Here is a 16,410-nt window from a genome sequence, read left to right on the forward strand (position 1 = left end):
AATTTCATAATAATCAATCATAATATAACTTCAACACAAAATTAATCAACAATTACTTGATAATATATATCATCTTTGAAATAAACAAAATAAGCTGATCAAAAATTCTAAAAAATGAATTGTGACTAATATTTTCAATATTATTAAAAAATTTATGAATATTTCTGAAGTATTTTATGCTAACTGGACTATTTTCACCATTAACGTAAGCCTAGTACAGATTCATGTTATCAGTTGACTTCAGTTAATAATGCAGTGAATGGGGTTTTTTTTAGTATTGATATAGTAATTTTATTTTTTCTCTTGGAATATGCTATTTGCCACAAAGTGTATCGACACGGCGGAATGATCAAGAAAACTACTTTGAAAATCCTTTACACCAAGTTTACTGTAAGCAAACGATTATACTATTAGGAAATGCGATTATTTGTGGTGATTTTAATGCTAGATGTGGATTGTACACGGATTGTATTGATGGCACTGACGATGTTATACCTAGATCGGTTACTGATTCTATCGAAAACTATAATGGAGATTTATTTAGCGATTTTTTATCAAATGTCAATTTTGCTATGCGTAATGGTCGATTAGGCGTTAACGATTATACATAAATATCACCAGCCGGAAAGTCTGTTGTGGATTACATTTGTGTGCCGTATGAGCAATTAAACCGTATTTTAGATTTTAAAGTGTTACGAATGTCAGATGTAATTGATTCTGTGAATTATCACCCCGAAAGTATCCCAGATCATTCCATCCTACTATGTGATCTTAAATGTGGTATGAAACAAAATAGTGAAAATTTCCGTTGTAAAGTTAGTAAAAAGATCAGACGCAATACCAAAAACGTTCCAAATGATTTTCTTACAGACGAAAGTGTGCAACAAATGGTTCGAGACACAATTACGAAAATAGAAAATTTTATTCACATCAACCAGGATATTCAAAGTGCTTACAATGAAATTCAAGAGTTTGTCCAACGTGAAATGAGCAATAGATTAACATTGGTGAAACAAATACAAAGCAAAAGGTCGAAATCTTTGTATAAACCGTATTGGAACGAAACACTACAGATTCAGTGGAATATTGCTTGCGAATATGAAAAACAATGGCTGAAATTTCATGGATCTCCACAACGTAAAAAACTCAAGTAAGATATATATTGCAACGAAAGGAAAACTTTCGATAAACTTGAAGTATATTAAAACTGGGTGTTGCAAACGGAAGAACAGAAAATATACCATGGGAAATCGTGAACCCGGATGGTACGGTAAATACAGACAGGGAAGCAGTTCTCAATACTTGGAAGTCCGATTTTGAAACATTGTATTGAAGAAATGATAACAGGGACGATCTCGATAATTTAGTCGATGAGGAAAACATAAATGATTTACCTGATCTTAACAATAACATAACCCGTGATGAAATATTCAAAGCCGTTGAACATACGAAATTACGAAAAGCAGCTGGATATGATGAAATTCCATCAGAGGTGCTAAAGAATGAAAGTCCAATTGACTTACTGCATGTCATATGCAGCGGTTGTTTTGAACTGGGTAACGTTCCTGAACAGCGGACATCTGGAGTTGTCAATTAAATATTAAAGCCGGGAACAAACGATAAGCGCATCCCAAAAAACTACAGGGGAATTACTATTACATCCGTACCAAGCAAAATATACTGAAGTGTCTTGAATTCACGCTTATGTAAGCAGTTAGAGGGCAACGATATATTGTGTGAGGAACAAAATGGCTTTCGTCCAACGCACAGTTGTGAAGAGCATCTATATAGCCTTACTTCAGTTATATCAAACAGAAAAATATCAAAACACTCTACATTCGTCAGTTTTATAGATATGAGGACTGCGTTTGATTCAGTCTATAGAAGCCTATTATGGTATAAACTCCGACGTGCAGGTATTCACGGAAAATTTCTTTCTGCCATACAGTCCCTTTACGAGAATGTCAAATGTACAGTCCGCGTGAATGATAGATACACTCCATGTTTTGATGTTGACTGTGGTGTGAAACAAGGGTGTTTGTTGTCATCGGCAATGTTTGCGATCTATATTAATGATTTGTTTGAACGCATTTACAATCTACAGTGCGGCATTCGAATAGGAGATGATATTTTAAGTATCCTTATTTACGCCGATGATATTACGCTTATTGCACCCGATGAAGATTGTTTGCAAAAAATGTAAGATGTTGTCTCAGATTGGTGTAGTCAGTGGAAGCTTGATGTTAATCCGTCCAAGTGTAACGTAGTGCGTTTCCGAAATCCATCTATTGATCGTAGAAACTTTAACTTTACTTGTTCCAAACAAAACATTACCTATGCTACATCATATAAATAATTAGGCATGTGGTTAGATACACATTTAACGTATGACAAAGCCGTACGCGAACTATCAAAATCAGCAAGCAGAGCACTTGGTTCGTGGTATGGCAAATTAATAAGCGCAGGTGGAATGACTAACTCTGTATATTCCAAGTTGTATTTCACTATGGTTGAACCAGTGTTATTTTACAGTTTGGGGCACAAAAATGCATTCAGTAATAAGCTCTATTCAGAACAAAGCAGCTAAATTTTTCATGTCTGTTGGAAGATTCACGGCAAATACTGCAATTCGAAGAGATATGTGTTGGACCTCGTGTTTAACGAAATAAAGAACTGCATGTATACGATTATTAAGTCGGATATTGCAAACTGATGATACGAGTTGAACTCGAAAGATTACCGAGTGGACTAAAAATCGACGTAAAGGATGGTACGTTAAAGTGAAAGATTTTGCTGAAACCGTTGATGCCACTGCTATTCTTAATGATGCATTTATTTCTACAAAAACTGTTATGCGAACAATAAAGGAACGCTTTGATGTTGTTGATAACGAAGAATTCAAACAAGAGTTGTTTGATGATTCGAACAATGTGAACAGCAATAGATTAAGGACATACCGTTTATATAAAACACACGTTAAAACTGAGCGATACCTTAAGCTACAACTCCCCAAAAATGTGAGTCGAACTGTGTCCCTGTTCTGTAGCGGGTCTCTGCCGTTGGCGATCGAAACAGGACGATATGCCCGACCGCGAACACCAGTAAATGAAAGATTGTGCCGACTATTAGTACTGCAACCAGAGTTCATATTTTAAAACTTTAATGGTCCGGAAGAACACACACCTAAATCATATATCGATGGAAAGAGGAAAACGTGTACAATAAGAAAAATTGGGTCGTAAAATCCATGGTGGTCACAATTTTGTAAAATTGAGGTCAAAGGTCAGACCCAAAAATATCAATATTTCAACCACAAGGACAAAAAGGAGAAATATTCTAATATTTATTCAATAGAATGCTACAAAAACGATTCAATTATAAGCATATGCTATTGACGATGTTAAAACGACAACTTTGACTACTTATATGAAGAGCTGCTATTACAAAATGGCGTTGATTTGGAACCTTCTGATTTTTTTCCATTTAAGACATAGCAAAAGAATAAGAAGCCTTGACCTTTTCACCTCCATAAACCTTCATATTGTGTATAGTGTTTCACTAAAGTATATTACAGAATTATTTTCTAAACTATCAAACACCAGTTTATCAAATTATTGTAATATTTTTTCTATCTTTGAAAAAAACAAAATTCAAGCACTGAAACAGTGTTTTTTAATTTTGCATCGTGAAGGTTGTGTATTTTGTTAAAATTAGTATCTAGTTAAAGATAAATACATATTGTGTATTTGCAAAGCCTGGACAGAGCAGTTATAACACAAAATATACTATAGTCACCCGAGGCGAATGCGAGGTTTAAAAAAAGGAGTGTAAAACAAAGTCAGTTTAGTGGATGAACATTTTTTTAGTGGAATAATCCTGGTAAAAATGTTAACTCATTATTTTTTTAAGGGAAGGATGAAAAGTTATACAATGCAATGCCAATTTTCTAATGTTGTTATTCAAAATCAGTCATAATCATTATATAACTTTTAAAAGCGACTCACAATAGCTCAAGTAATCATTAAATAGGGAAATGAATCAATCTCTTAGTCATCATATGCGGATACAGTACGCGTATTAGCATTATAAGACACTTCCCTTTTTTATAAGAACAAGTTCGGCGCAGGACAGAGTTTGTTCAAAGCAAACACATTTTTGTTAGTACAAATTCTATCTGGAGCGTAAATACCGTCATGATTCGGTCAAACTCGTCATATACAGTCTTACCTTTGCATAGGAAACACAAAAGCATTGTGAGTACAAAGTTTCGATCAATGTTCGTGACACATATTCCCATATGCATACGCATGATATATCTACACTGCCAATCCCAAATGTAATGGGGCGAATGTTGCTTCAGAAACGATTGATTCTGTAATAGCCATACATTTACGAATTTTTGTTATCTTTAGGGACAGTATACGGTTCAGAAGCACCTTTGTGTTATTTTTTCATCAATTAACTAACAAATGAACTTTTAAGCCTAGGCTCCGTGTTGAAGACCGGACCGTGATCTATAATGGTTTACTTTTATAAATTGTGACTTGAATGGTGTGTTGTATCATCGGCACTCATACCACATCTTTCTATATCTATTAAGAAGCTTTACAGGCATCACTTCCATAGAAATACCCAAACGAGGACATAGCTCATAAGAACACTGGTGGCAGGGTGAAGTAATTGTTCTTCTTTTAATGTATCCTTCATTTTTTCATTAACTCCTTGGTGTAATTCTGAAAGTCTTAACATAGACTTCAATTTTCCTGCAGCAGATATGGCATCCCCTATATTGAATTCAGAGCTAAACTCTATACTAGTATTTTGATATCCCTTGGCCCCCTGTGTCTGAATTGTAAGGTGTCACAATGTCTAGTTAGTTCTGGAGTTTGGCAGTTTGGTAAGCATCAGAGACAATCTTGGGTAAAAGTGATCGGTATATGTAGAGTATATGATACATGAGAAAGGCTTGTTCTTATGGAAGAACAAGTCACATTACTAACAATCGTTATTAATGAACTGACAGCAAGTTCAAATTCTATTTTTTCAGTAACTATTTTACTTAATTGCACAGGTGTTAACTTCAATAAGTACTTGGTTATGCATGAATAAATGATTTCTCACATTAATAAGCACAATAAGACTGTCAACAAGTTTAGTGGACTCAGTTTTGTGTAGTTTTCTGTTTTTTGTAAAGGTTTTTCTTTTAAAGAAAAACACTGTTTTCATATCCAAACTACAAAGAAGAAACTGAGCGCGAGATCGTATAAAAGTGTCAGGTTGTGGGGATACATGTCGATCAGTTTGATCACAGATATGAATTTCTGTTGTTTCTAATTTTAAGTTCCCCATGGGTGACTGGGGAAACGAAATATGGTCACTTGGTCTTCTTCCGACCGGCAGTAAAACGAAGTGGGACGTCCGTTTTGCTGTGCGGGATGAATCAAGTTCGCAGTAACGTCCGGTCAGAATGGGGACTTAAAATCCGATGCCTCGTGTAAAGGGAGTGCGACGTTCTTTGCACGTTAAAAACCCTTGCAACAACTCTTTGAGGGGTCCGTTGCAATGGAAAATTTCCTATAGACCATCATTTTCCAGTGGCAGTCTAAATTTTCCAGAGCATCATCCCGAATGGCCTCTATTATATGACAAAACCTACCTATTGTTTTTATTCTTAACTTGTTCTCGTTCTGAACATGCATACAATATTTGCCACTGGACGTTAAGTAACCAACAATCAATCAATTAATCAATCTAATTTAATGACGCACCAATTGTGCCTTCTGGTGCAAGTCTCATAACATCACTGATGATTCGCCAAAGGAAAGCAGAATGTTAAGAGAAGTTGGTTTTAGCATCACCTTGTCAGACTTGTCACACACCAAATCTCTGCGAAACTTATAGTATTTTTCCCCCGACAACTTGCATGCATATCAATTGCTCTGAAGTTAAACATTAACATACAATGTATTTTCACACAATATCAACTATGTCATTATCCGGAAAAAACTCTTATTTGGTTAACTTTTATAAAAAGTCAAAATTTTATAAACAAAAATATAACTTATTTACAGAAAATACACGAAGGAACTACTATATATATTCAAATCACTCAAAAATAAAATAACTTCTCCTACAAAATCTACATAATCACATCGAAACTATCAAACTGATTGTGAAGGGAAAAAAAACTGGAGTTGATTGACGGATAGGAAAGTTCCGTAGTTAAAAAATGTACAAATAATGTTTTTTTTAAAGCCAACTTTAAGTTTGAAAGTTTTACTTGGAGATGGTATTATATTTATGTCTTCATCATTCCATTGATCCTTGATGATATGTGCATAGAAAATATTTACGAAAATAAAGGTAAATTTAACCAAAAAATATATTTTGGATTTTAAGGTAACTACCCAAAACCGTAAATTGAGGGGTACCCCCATTAAAGAGATAAAATACAAAAATGTGACCATAGAAACATTTTACGACCCGACGGAAATTAAAATATAGATATTATTCAATCATATAAAACAATTTGCAGCCGTGTGCTAATCCTATATAGACCTATATAGTCTTTCCCCGTGACATCCCTCATTATTTTTCTCTAGAAGCCCTGGAATAGGCCGACCCCCCCTAATTTTTTGACATTTTTTTCAAATTTTTAGCTCTAGTTTCAAATTTTTGAACTTAGATCCCTTTGATACCTAGCGCAAAAGAAGCGCCTGTTTCTCTGCTACAAGACCTATATAGTCATATCCCGTGACACCCCCCATTATTTTTCTCTAGAACTCCTGGAATAGGCCGACCCTACCCCCATTTTTTTGACATTTTTTTCGAATTTTAAGCTCTAGTTTCAGATTTTTTAACATAGCGGCCTTTGATACCTAATGCAAAAGAAGCGCCTGTTTCTCCTCTACAAGACCTATATAGTCATACCCCGTGACACCCCTCGTTATTTTTCTCTAGAACTCCTGGAATAGGCCGACCCTACCCCCATTGTTTTGACATTTTTTTCAAATTTTGAGCTCTAGTTTCAGATTTTTAAACATAGCGCCCTTCGAAACCTAGCGCAAAAGAAGCGCCTGTTTCTCCTCTACAAGACCTATATAGTCATTCTCCATGACACCCCTCATTATTTTTCTCTAGAAGCCCTGGAATAGGCCGACCCCCCTAATTTTTTGACATTTTTTTCAAATTTTTAGCTCTAGTTTCAGATTTTTGAACTTAGCGCCCTTTGATACCTAGCGCAAAAGAAGCGCCTGTTTCTCTTCTACAAGACCTATATAGTCATATCCCGTGACACCACTCATTACTTTTCTCTAGAACTCCTGGTATAGGCCGACCCTACCCCCATTTTTTTTACATTTTTTCGAATTTTGAGCTCTAGTTTCAGATTTTTTAACATAGCGCCCTTCGAAACCTAGCGCAAAAGAAGCACCTGTTTCTCTTCTACAAGACCTATATAGTAATACTCCGTGACACCCCTCATTATTTTTCTCTAGAAGTCCTAGAATAGGCCGACCCCCCCCTAATTTTTTTACATTTTTTTCAAATTTTGAGCTCTAGTTTCAGATTTTTGAACATAGCACCCTTCGATACCTAGCGCAAAAGAAGTGCCTGTTTCTCCTCTACAAGACCTATATAGTCATTCCCCGTGACACCCCTCATTATTTTTCTCTAGAAGCCCTGGAATAGGCCGACCCCCCTAATTTTTTGACATTTTTTTTCAAATTTTTAGCTCTAGTTTCAGATTTTTGAACTTAGCGCCCTTTGATACATAGCGCAAAAGAAGCGCCCGTTTTTCTTCTACAAGACCTATAAAGTCATATCCCGTGACACTCCCCATTATTCTTCTCTAGAACTTTTGGAATAGGCCGACCCTAACCCCATTTTTTTTTACATTTTTTTCGAATTTTGAGCTCTAGTTTCAGATTTTTGAACTTAGTGCCCTTTGATACCTAGTGCAAAAGAAGCGCCTGTTTCTCCTCTACAAGACCTATATAGTCATACCCCGTGACACTCCTCATTATTTTTCTCTAGAAGTCCTAGAATAGGCCGACCCCCCTAATTTTTTGACATTTTTTTCGAATTTTGAGCTCTAGTTTCAGATTTTTGAACATAGCGCCCTTTGATACCTAATGCAAAAGAAGTGCCTGTTTCTCCTCTACAAGACCTATATAGTCATTCCCCGTGACAACCCTCATTATTTTTCTCTAGAAGCCCTGGAATAGGCCGACCCCCCTAATTTTTTGACATTTTTTTCAAATTTTGAGCTCTAGATTAAACAATGACATAAAAGGTGCTATATTTTACAGGGTAGGACTACTTTTACCATACGTTCTAAATTGAAGAGGGTGCATAGGTGGCCCTACACCTACAAATAATCCGTTGATAGATGAAGAGTTATTGTGGTACTGAATATTAGCGTAACAAGTTATGCGACTTATTAAATCAATAGATTGGATAAAAACCATTTCAAAATTGAGTTAAAATTGCTATATTTTAACTGATTTTCTGCTTTTTTGAATATTTTTTTATTTAACGGCCGTTGTTGTCTTATTCTGTTTTTTGGTTTCTCGATATATCACCTTATTGTTCGCTGGCTTATTGTTCGCTAGCTATTGTTCGCTAGCTTCAGCCTGGTCGGGGTATTTTTATGAAGTTTTCGTTTCTGTTCTCCAACTTTAGTTTGCTTTTACCAAATGTTCTAAAATGTATACTTTATGCTTTATAATGTTTCATGTTTATGTAAGAGGGGCATCATCAGTGTCCCATGGACACATTATCCATTTATTCCAGTCTCTTATAAACATATTATTTCTTTATGTAATGCATTATAATCGGAATAACATAACTGTGGTTGAAGAGAGCCACAGTCAATTTTGATTTGACGGTCGCAAAACTACAGTGTCGTTACTCCTGTGAACTTCATTGAACTGATTTTAAATTATTGAAATGTGGAAGATTTTCATATTACAGGTCTACATAACTGCATTTCGTATTTTAAATATCAACAATACAATTACGGCTGGTCATTTGTATTCCAAGGCCATTGTCTGTTTCGACTTTCATCATGTATAAGGAGCATGCAGTTTGTTCGTTTGGTCAAATACCCCGAATCTGAACATCATGTGTAACAATTGGACAAATTATACCAGTAATTTTATTTTTCTCCAACAAAGCTTTCCCCTGCTTAGTCAGAAATGTTTGATCATATTTGAAGATCATTTGTTGATGTCTAGATTTAATTGAATGGAATAAACACGGCTGCTGTAAATGACTTTACTATAGTCAAAACTGATGTCTTTTCATCCAATTGCTGCATACAAACAATTTACCAAACATGGGGCAATAAAGCAATTTTCATTACTTTTAATGGCAATTTGAATGCTTTTCTAAGATTCAAAATATTACAGTTTGAAGCACTGAAAGAATATAAGTGTTTCCTTCAAAATCAGAGTCTTGTACAAACAAATGTACATGTAGTAATACACAAGTATGACCAAATTTAAACACCTCCCCTTCCGACTGATAGTGGGCATAAAAGTTATGAGACGACATCAAAAGTTTAATGTAGGATAAAAGAAAAAAACTTAATTCACATAGTTTGTTCACTGACCACCCCACCCCTCCCCCTCATAACTTAATTTGGGAAAATTGATTAACCGATATGGCAATATGTAAAATCGATGTCAAATTAACAGAACTTGCAGCAATTTTTATCCCCCGCCCAAAAATAAGTTTTTTTGTCCTACATTGGTCTTTTGATGTCACCCTAAGTTAATCACTGTTTTCTCTCATTGATTATGGTCAATCCCAAAGTGTTACAAGACAAAATGATTCTTTATAAAAAGATGCTATTAAAGATGACTTTCTTCTTTGCAGATCAACAAAAGAAAATATGTTTGTGTTTTACAGAAATAACAGATAAGCACACATAACGACATTTTCGTAAAAACAAGTTCGGGGACATACCAATTTTATTACCTCATTATACTGCAAATAGTTAATTCCTTATGTTCACAGTTTTTTTTACAAAAACGATGGACCCGGAAAAGGGATATTTATGGCTTTTTGTTGCTATGGCAACGGTTTTTTTTTTACCCACAAATTAAAAACATCTTGTTTTTAGGATTTTTTAAAGATATTTTTAATTAAAATCTATTATTAATCTATGGGCCACCATTATTTATACATGTCTTATTTAGTTTTATTTTTTTATAGTCACTCGCATTCATTATTATTTCAGAAGAATTCAAATACAATTTTCCCTAAAAATCGTAAAAAAATCGGAATTTTGAGCTTTTCACCTAAAAAAACGGGACAGGCGATGTTCGATTTTTTTTTCATTAAATGATTGGGTAGTCCTCCCTGAACAAAATGGTGTATCATATTGATATAATATCACTAAGAAAAAAATCCAGATTTCATGCAAACCTTACCTTAAATGTTTCATGTAAACTGTGTTTTGGTATGTGTTATTCCTTAAATACATGTTCTTCTCACGGAATATGGAATAAAACAATTACTGTCTTTGATTTCGGTAAATATGGAGTTTAATTGACTTTTGAAAAACTGATATTCACTTCGGCACAAAGTTCAAATGTAGTGGATGTAAGCAATTATATATAGGCAACCATATAATCTTCAACAATGAGAAAAAACATACGGAATTGTCGGCTACAATAGTCCATGAATTGAAAAATATGAAACAGTTCAATTGAGAAAAATAACGGCCCATTTTAAAACAACATGAATTACGAAAAATACATATAAAAGACATCAACAAACGACAACCACCGAACTACATGCTCCTGAGTTGGAGCAGGCACATGTAATATATTGTAACATTTAACATGCTTGTAAACAGCTGGGACAGTTTTGTTACAGCACAGCATATGAACAAACTATCAAATCAGTGGAATAGGGCTTAACGCATGAGATCAATACAAAACAGAAGGGAAAAAAAAGGTCCAACAAAAACACATACCGAATGTGGCAGAGTATTTTTACCTCGTTTTCAAGCAATCAAACGACTGAAGTACTGAACATCGAATGACTGCAAGTTCTTTTAGATTGTCACAAGCATTTGTCTTAGAAAAAAATCATATCTCTATACCTGAAAGTGAAGTTAATGTACAGATATATATATTTTTTTAAACTTAGTACACAAATTCTATATCATAATTATGATCTTTTTTTATTTTAATGCCAAATATCGAGTTCTGACCCTCAATTCCACGGTCCAATAGACATGGAAAATTATAATGCGAGTGGGGCATTTATGTGGTATGGACACATTCTTATTCAAATCCTTTATTAAGGAAGTCAGTAAATTTACTATAGATAATACTACATTTGTAAATTAGACGAACAAATCTAAGTTAAGGTATTATAATATCTCTGATTTCGTTATACTTATCCGTCGTCGTAACTTTTACTAAAATCTTCTCCACTGAAACTACTGAGCCAAATTCAACAAAACTTGGCCACCATCATCATTGGGGTATCTAGTATAAAATATGTGTCCGGTGATCTGGCCAACTAACAAAGATGGTCGCCATGGATAAAAATAGAACATAGGTGTAAAATGTAGATTTTGGCTTATATCTCAGAAACCAAACCATTTAGAGCATATCTGACATGTGGTAGAATTGTTTATTAGGTCATTAACTATCTGCCCTGATTTTTTCAGATGATTCAGACATTCTGTAGGTAGGTTGCTGCCCCTGAATTGGTAATTTTAAGAAAATGTTGCAGTTTTTGGTTATTATCTCGATAATTGTTATAGATAGAGATAAACTGTAAACAACAATAATGTACAAATAAGTGAACATGACCAAAATGGTCAATTGATCCCGTAAGGAGTTATTGCCCTTTATAGTCAATTTTTAACAATTTTCACAAAGTACATTTTTACAAAATATTTTCCACTGAAACTACAAGGCTAAGTTCATTAAAGATAAAGATAATTGTCAGCATATTTTTTTTTTAGTAAAGTAAGATCTACGAACACATCACCATCACCATAACATCGACAAAAGTGAGCGAGACAGGCTCTTTAGAGCCTCTAGTTATATATATGTAGTTTAGACCTTATAACTTTCTATTTGATTTGAGCCAAGGATTTGTGTTGAAGAGGGTACTTTAACCTATAATTGTTTCCTTCTGCCCACTGTGACTTGGACGGAGAGTTGTCTCATTGGCACTCATACTACATCTTCTTATATATTCTTTCGATATGCTTAATTGGGGTCTGGAGCTGGAATGTCAGTTACTGCTAGTAGTTCTTTGTTAATTTATGAATCATATTCATTTTGTGTAGTTTCTTATGTTTAACTATTTTGTCATCGGACTCGGAATTCTTTTAAACTGAGTTTTTCTGTGTATATTGTTGTGTGTTTGTTTATTCTACCTGAGCTAGATATAGTTGTAAAGCGGGAGGGTCGAGATCTCACAAAGCATGTTTAGCCCCACCGTATTTTTGCGCCATTCCCAAGACAGGAGACTCTGATCTTTGTTAGTTTTTTATGTTGTTTTTTCTTATCTAATTTAAGTGTGACGTCCATTTTCACATAACTAGTATATACTTTTATTTAGAGACCAGCTGAAGCCCGCCTCTGGTTTTTGGATTTTCTCGTTGTGTTGAAGACTTATTGGTGGCCTTCGGCTGTGCTCTTTGGTTAGACTGTTGTTTCTTTAACACATTTTTTATTTCCATTCTTAATTTAATTGATTGATCAATTGATTGATTGATTGATTGATTGATTGATTGATTTTACTACAAGCAAAAAAAAAAGTCATGATCATTTGAGAATAAATTTCCTTTATTTGTATTATAGTGTTATTTTCACCAATGAAACTCTCCATTGATTTTTGTCTTAAAATTAAATTTCTTTGTTAACTCTTAAATTACCGTCGGATTATAATAAGACACGCAAGAATAAAAAAAATAATATTTGGCTTTCAATATCTCAACCTTTTTTAATGTGAGTAACTTCATTGTTCAGTTAGATTTCGATTTTGATATTGTTTTTGCAAGTTTCCATAATAGATTTCCGGTAATTGTTCTGCATAAAACCCTATGGGAAAGCACATTGACTTAATTTTGCAAACGTTTATTGGAACCCAATGATTAAGCAAGGTGTTGCAACCTGTAATGTAAAGAAATTACAGCCGATTGCATTGAGTGTGTAGCGCAAAGGTAGCATATCCTTAGTTAGCTTGCTTGTATTATAAGATTATGTTAACTACCCTCCCTGAAGAGTAGAATAGCTCGACAGATAACCAATCAATCTGTCTGTAGGACTAGGCTCATTCTACAGGATGGTGGTATACCTTACTTAGTTTCTTCATAGTTCAGCTAACAAACAAGCGATCCAAATATATTATCTTCTTTGTCTACACACTCAATATAATCGGCTGTAATGAAAATGCGAACTTTGTGAGACTAGGCTCAAGCAGCCAGTCGGTAGCAGCCAGTTTTCAAATATATAAACACAAATATTGCATCAGACTCAAACGTACTTCAAATGTTTTTATAAATGTATAACCACTATATCATCAGTTCTTAATATATAATTAAGCAGTCAAAGACACTATTCAATGAATTTTAAAATTTGATTTCAGGCTTATTTAAGAATTGAATGTTTTTTTTGTTACTTCATTGAGGTGCAAAGCGTTGACCGAAATACATTTTGTATGAAACGCGAAAGCGCTTCATTCTGAAAATGTGCGCACTGCCAACGCTTTTGCAACCCTATGAAGTTACAAAAAGAAGCAATCAATATTAATAATTACATTTTTTAGCTAGGATCATGAAAACACGATTTTTATCAAGTTTTCATTAAATTCACCTTTGCACTCTATTGTGGGACCTCGTTTCATCCCGAATGATGAATTTCATTGGCCGAGTTTACTTGAAACTCTTCAATCGACTTCAGAGTTAATAGAGTATCAAGTGAACGCACTAGAGTTGATATTCGGAACAACTCTAAGTAACTCTAGATCTGGGGTAAGGCCCTGACCAAGCATAAACAAATAAAATATTCTCATTGGTTTGACGTAATTCAAGAGTTTCTCGAGTTAACCCTGGCTCGGTGAGGGTTGGAACGAGGGTACGAAGGGTTAACTCGAGTGGTTCAAGTAAAATCGTTTTGTTGAAACCCGAGTAAGTAAAGATAACTCGAGAGTTTCAAGTGAACTCGGCCATTGTGTGATGTAATTGCGTAAGGAATACCATGAGATGTGCATTTAGCCAAATTGAATCAGAATAACGAATTATATTGAAACATAAATCTTTTGTAATTATTAGCTATATAATGGCAAAATCAATCGCTTTCGATATATTAAACAGCGTACTGCCCGCTTTACATTTCAAATAGTCAACACTTTGAGTGTTTATAGAATCGTAAATGATTATGATTTTTTTTTAAAGAGTAACTAAAACGCTTATATCAAGTTATTTTCATTATATAGTTCTAAATTACCGCATAAAAACGCAAAAAAACCGATGAAATTTGGTCAATTAATAACGGAGAAAATAGCGAGTAAAGTTAGGTTATTTTTACATGTACATGTATATATATAAAAACATATACTGGGTGCATAAAAACAAATAAGATTAGATATGTTAGAATAACTTTTTTTAGAAGTTTTTTGATGCAGGCTGTCACTATACTGGTAATATTGGTTGACAATTTTTCACATGTGTAGAAATACATAAAATTATCCATATTAAAATTGCAAGTTAAAGTTCTCTTTTATACATGTTATATATGAACAAATTCAGACAAAATATAAATCTAAGACACAATGTAATATAAGTAAGCAAACATACATTGTACATTTGTAGGTTAAGTCTTTGTTCAATTATACTTTCTGTTATGGCACCTAATAAATATGCATATAGGAAGAGGTGGTATGTGTGAGCAATGGTGAGTCAGAGTGTCAATGAGACAACTCTCCATCCAAGTAATAACTTATGAAAGTAAACCACTGTAGGTCAAGTTATGGTCTTCAACGTTAACACAGAGCCTTGACTCACAATGAACAGCAAGCTATAAAGGACCCCAAAGTTATAAGTGTGAAATCATTTAAAACAGGATCGAATATGTACATCATAAAATTGAGACTGGAAATGGGGAACAACCTGACCATAGAACAGACAACAGCAGAAAGTCACTAACAGGTTTTCAATGCATCGGGAAATTCCTGACCCGGAGGCATCCTTTAGATGGCTCTAAACAAATATATATATATAAAGACTAGTTCAGTGATTATGAACGCATACTCCATCAGCAGTTTAACGTGAAGAATTATGACGCTGTAAATTGCGTGTACGTGTATTACTTCTAAAGTATTTATGTATTCCACATAATGCCACGTCAAACTTATTCATATATGTTGCTTAGTCTCTGGTGGATTTGCATACATGTACATAGTTGTATTTTAATATCACATCTATTTTTTTTTATAAATCTGATATACATTGTACTCTATAAGTCATAGTGTACAACAGATGCAATAGACATGCGTTAAAGTAATATGCTTATTATAGAAAAGGGGTGGCTTCAAAAAATAAATGCTACTATAATGCTGGTTTGTTCTTTTACTTTAAGAATAAAAATGCAGCACTTTTCTGCTTTTATGCTGTACTTTAAATAAACTTACCCTGGCCTTCTCTCTTTTCTGTAATGCTTTAGAAGTTTTGAGCTTCTTCTTGGGTTCACAAAGAAATCCATCATTAAGAACATCTGATGACCTTTTTGGATAATTGCTTGGCACTGAACCTGGCAAAAGCCTCTTGCTGTTATGAGCAGATAAACCAAATAACTCCTTGAATCTCAACCTGTCAACCTCATAGCATTCTTCTGAGAAGTGTTCTGAACATATGGCTGAGTGTTTAGTTGGCACAGTAAAATCCACACGGGTAAGTTTTACAAAACGAACCCACAAGTTACGTTGTCTGTCATCTTTTGGAAAAGCGTGTTGAGTATGTCCCGTTTTTGCCGAGTTGTTGCATCCAGCAACTGCACAATTCCTTCCCATTGTTGAATTGTAGATTTAAAGTAAAGGAAGAAAATTGCCGGTGAATATATAAAAAGCACTGTCAATCGATAACTGTCAACAATAACGTATAAACGATCCACTGCTATTCTGCTTTCACTTTGTAAATGACCTGTTGTCTATTTCACAGGTACTTGAGGACAGGACCCTATAGGAGCCTTGTGATGCCCCCCTCCCCCTTTTTTTTTTTTTTTTTAATCGAGCAAAAATATCATTATTTTCGCTTATATTCAGCTCTCTGTATGCTATTTATCACTTCAAATGCAAGGAATACTATCAAATACCAGTTTCTAAAATTTGGGGTTTCTGATATATGTATAGGCGGCACAGGTACTTGAGGACAGGACC

General features: G+C 34.3%; 1 protein-coding gene across 1 annotated transcript; it reads right to left on the reverse strand.

Moving 5' to 3' along the window:
- Window positions 1–4,614: 4,614 nt before the first annotated feature.
- Window positions 4,615–16,044, reverse strand: LOC134727970 (THAP domain-containing protein 2-like). Its single transcript, XM_063592368.1, has 2 exons — window positions 15,667–16,044; window positions 4,615–4,845 (listed from the first exon to the last, which is right to left on the reverse strand). The coding sequence occupies exons 1-2, from the start codon at window positions 16,042–16,044 to the stop codon at window positions 4,615–4,617; spliced, it is 609 nt and encodes a 202-aa protein (XP_063448438.1).
- Window positions 16,045–16,410: the final 366 nt, after the last annotated feature.

This window comes from Mytilus trossulus, chromosome 8 (genome assembly GCF_036588685.1).
Source record: "Mytilus trossulus isolate FHL-02 chromosome 8, PNRI_Mtr1.1.1.hap1, whole genome shotgun sequence".
Lineage (NCBI taxonomy): Eukaryota > Metazoa > Mollusca > Bivalvia > Mytilida > Mytilidae > Mytilus > Mytilus trossulus.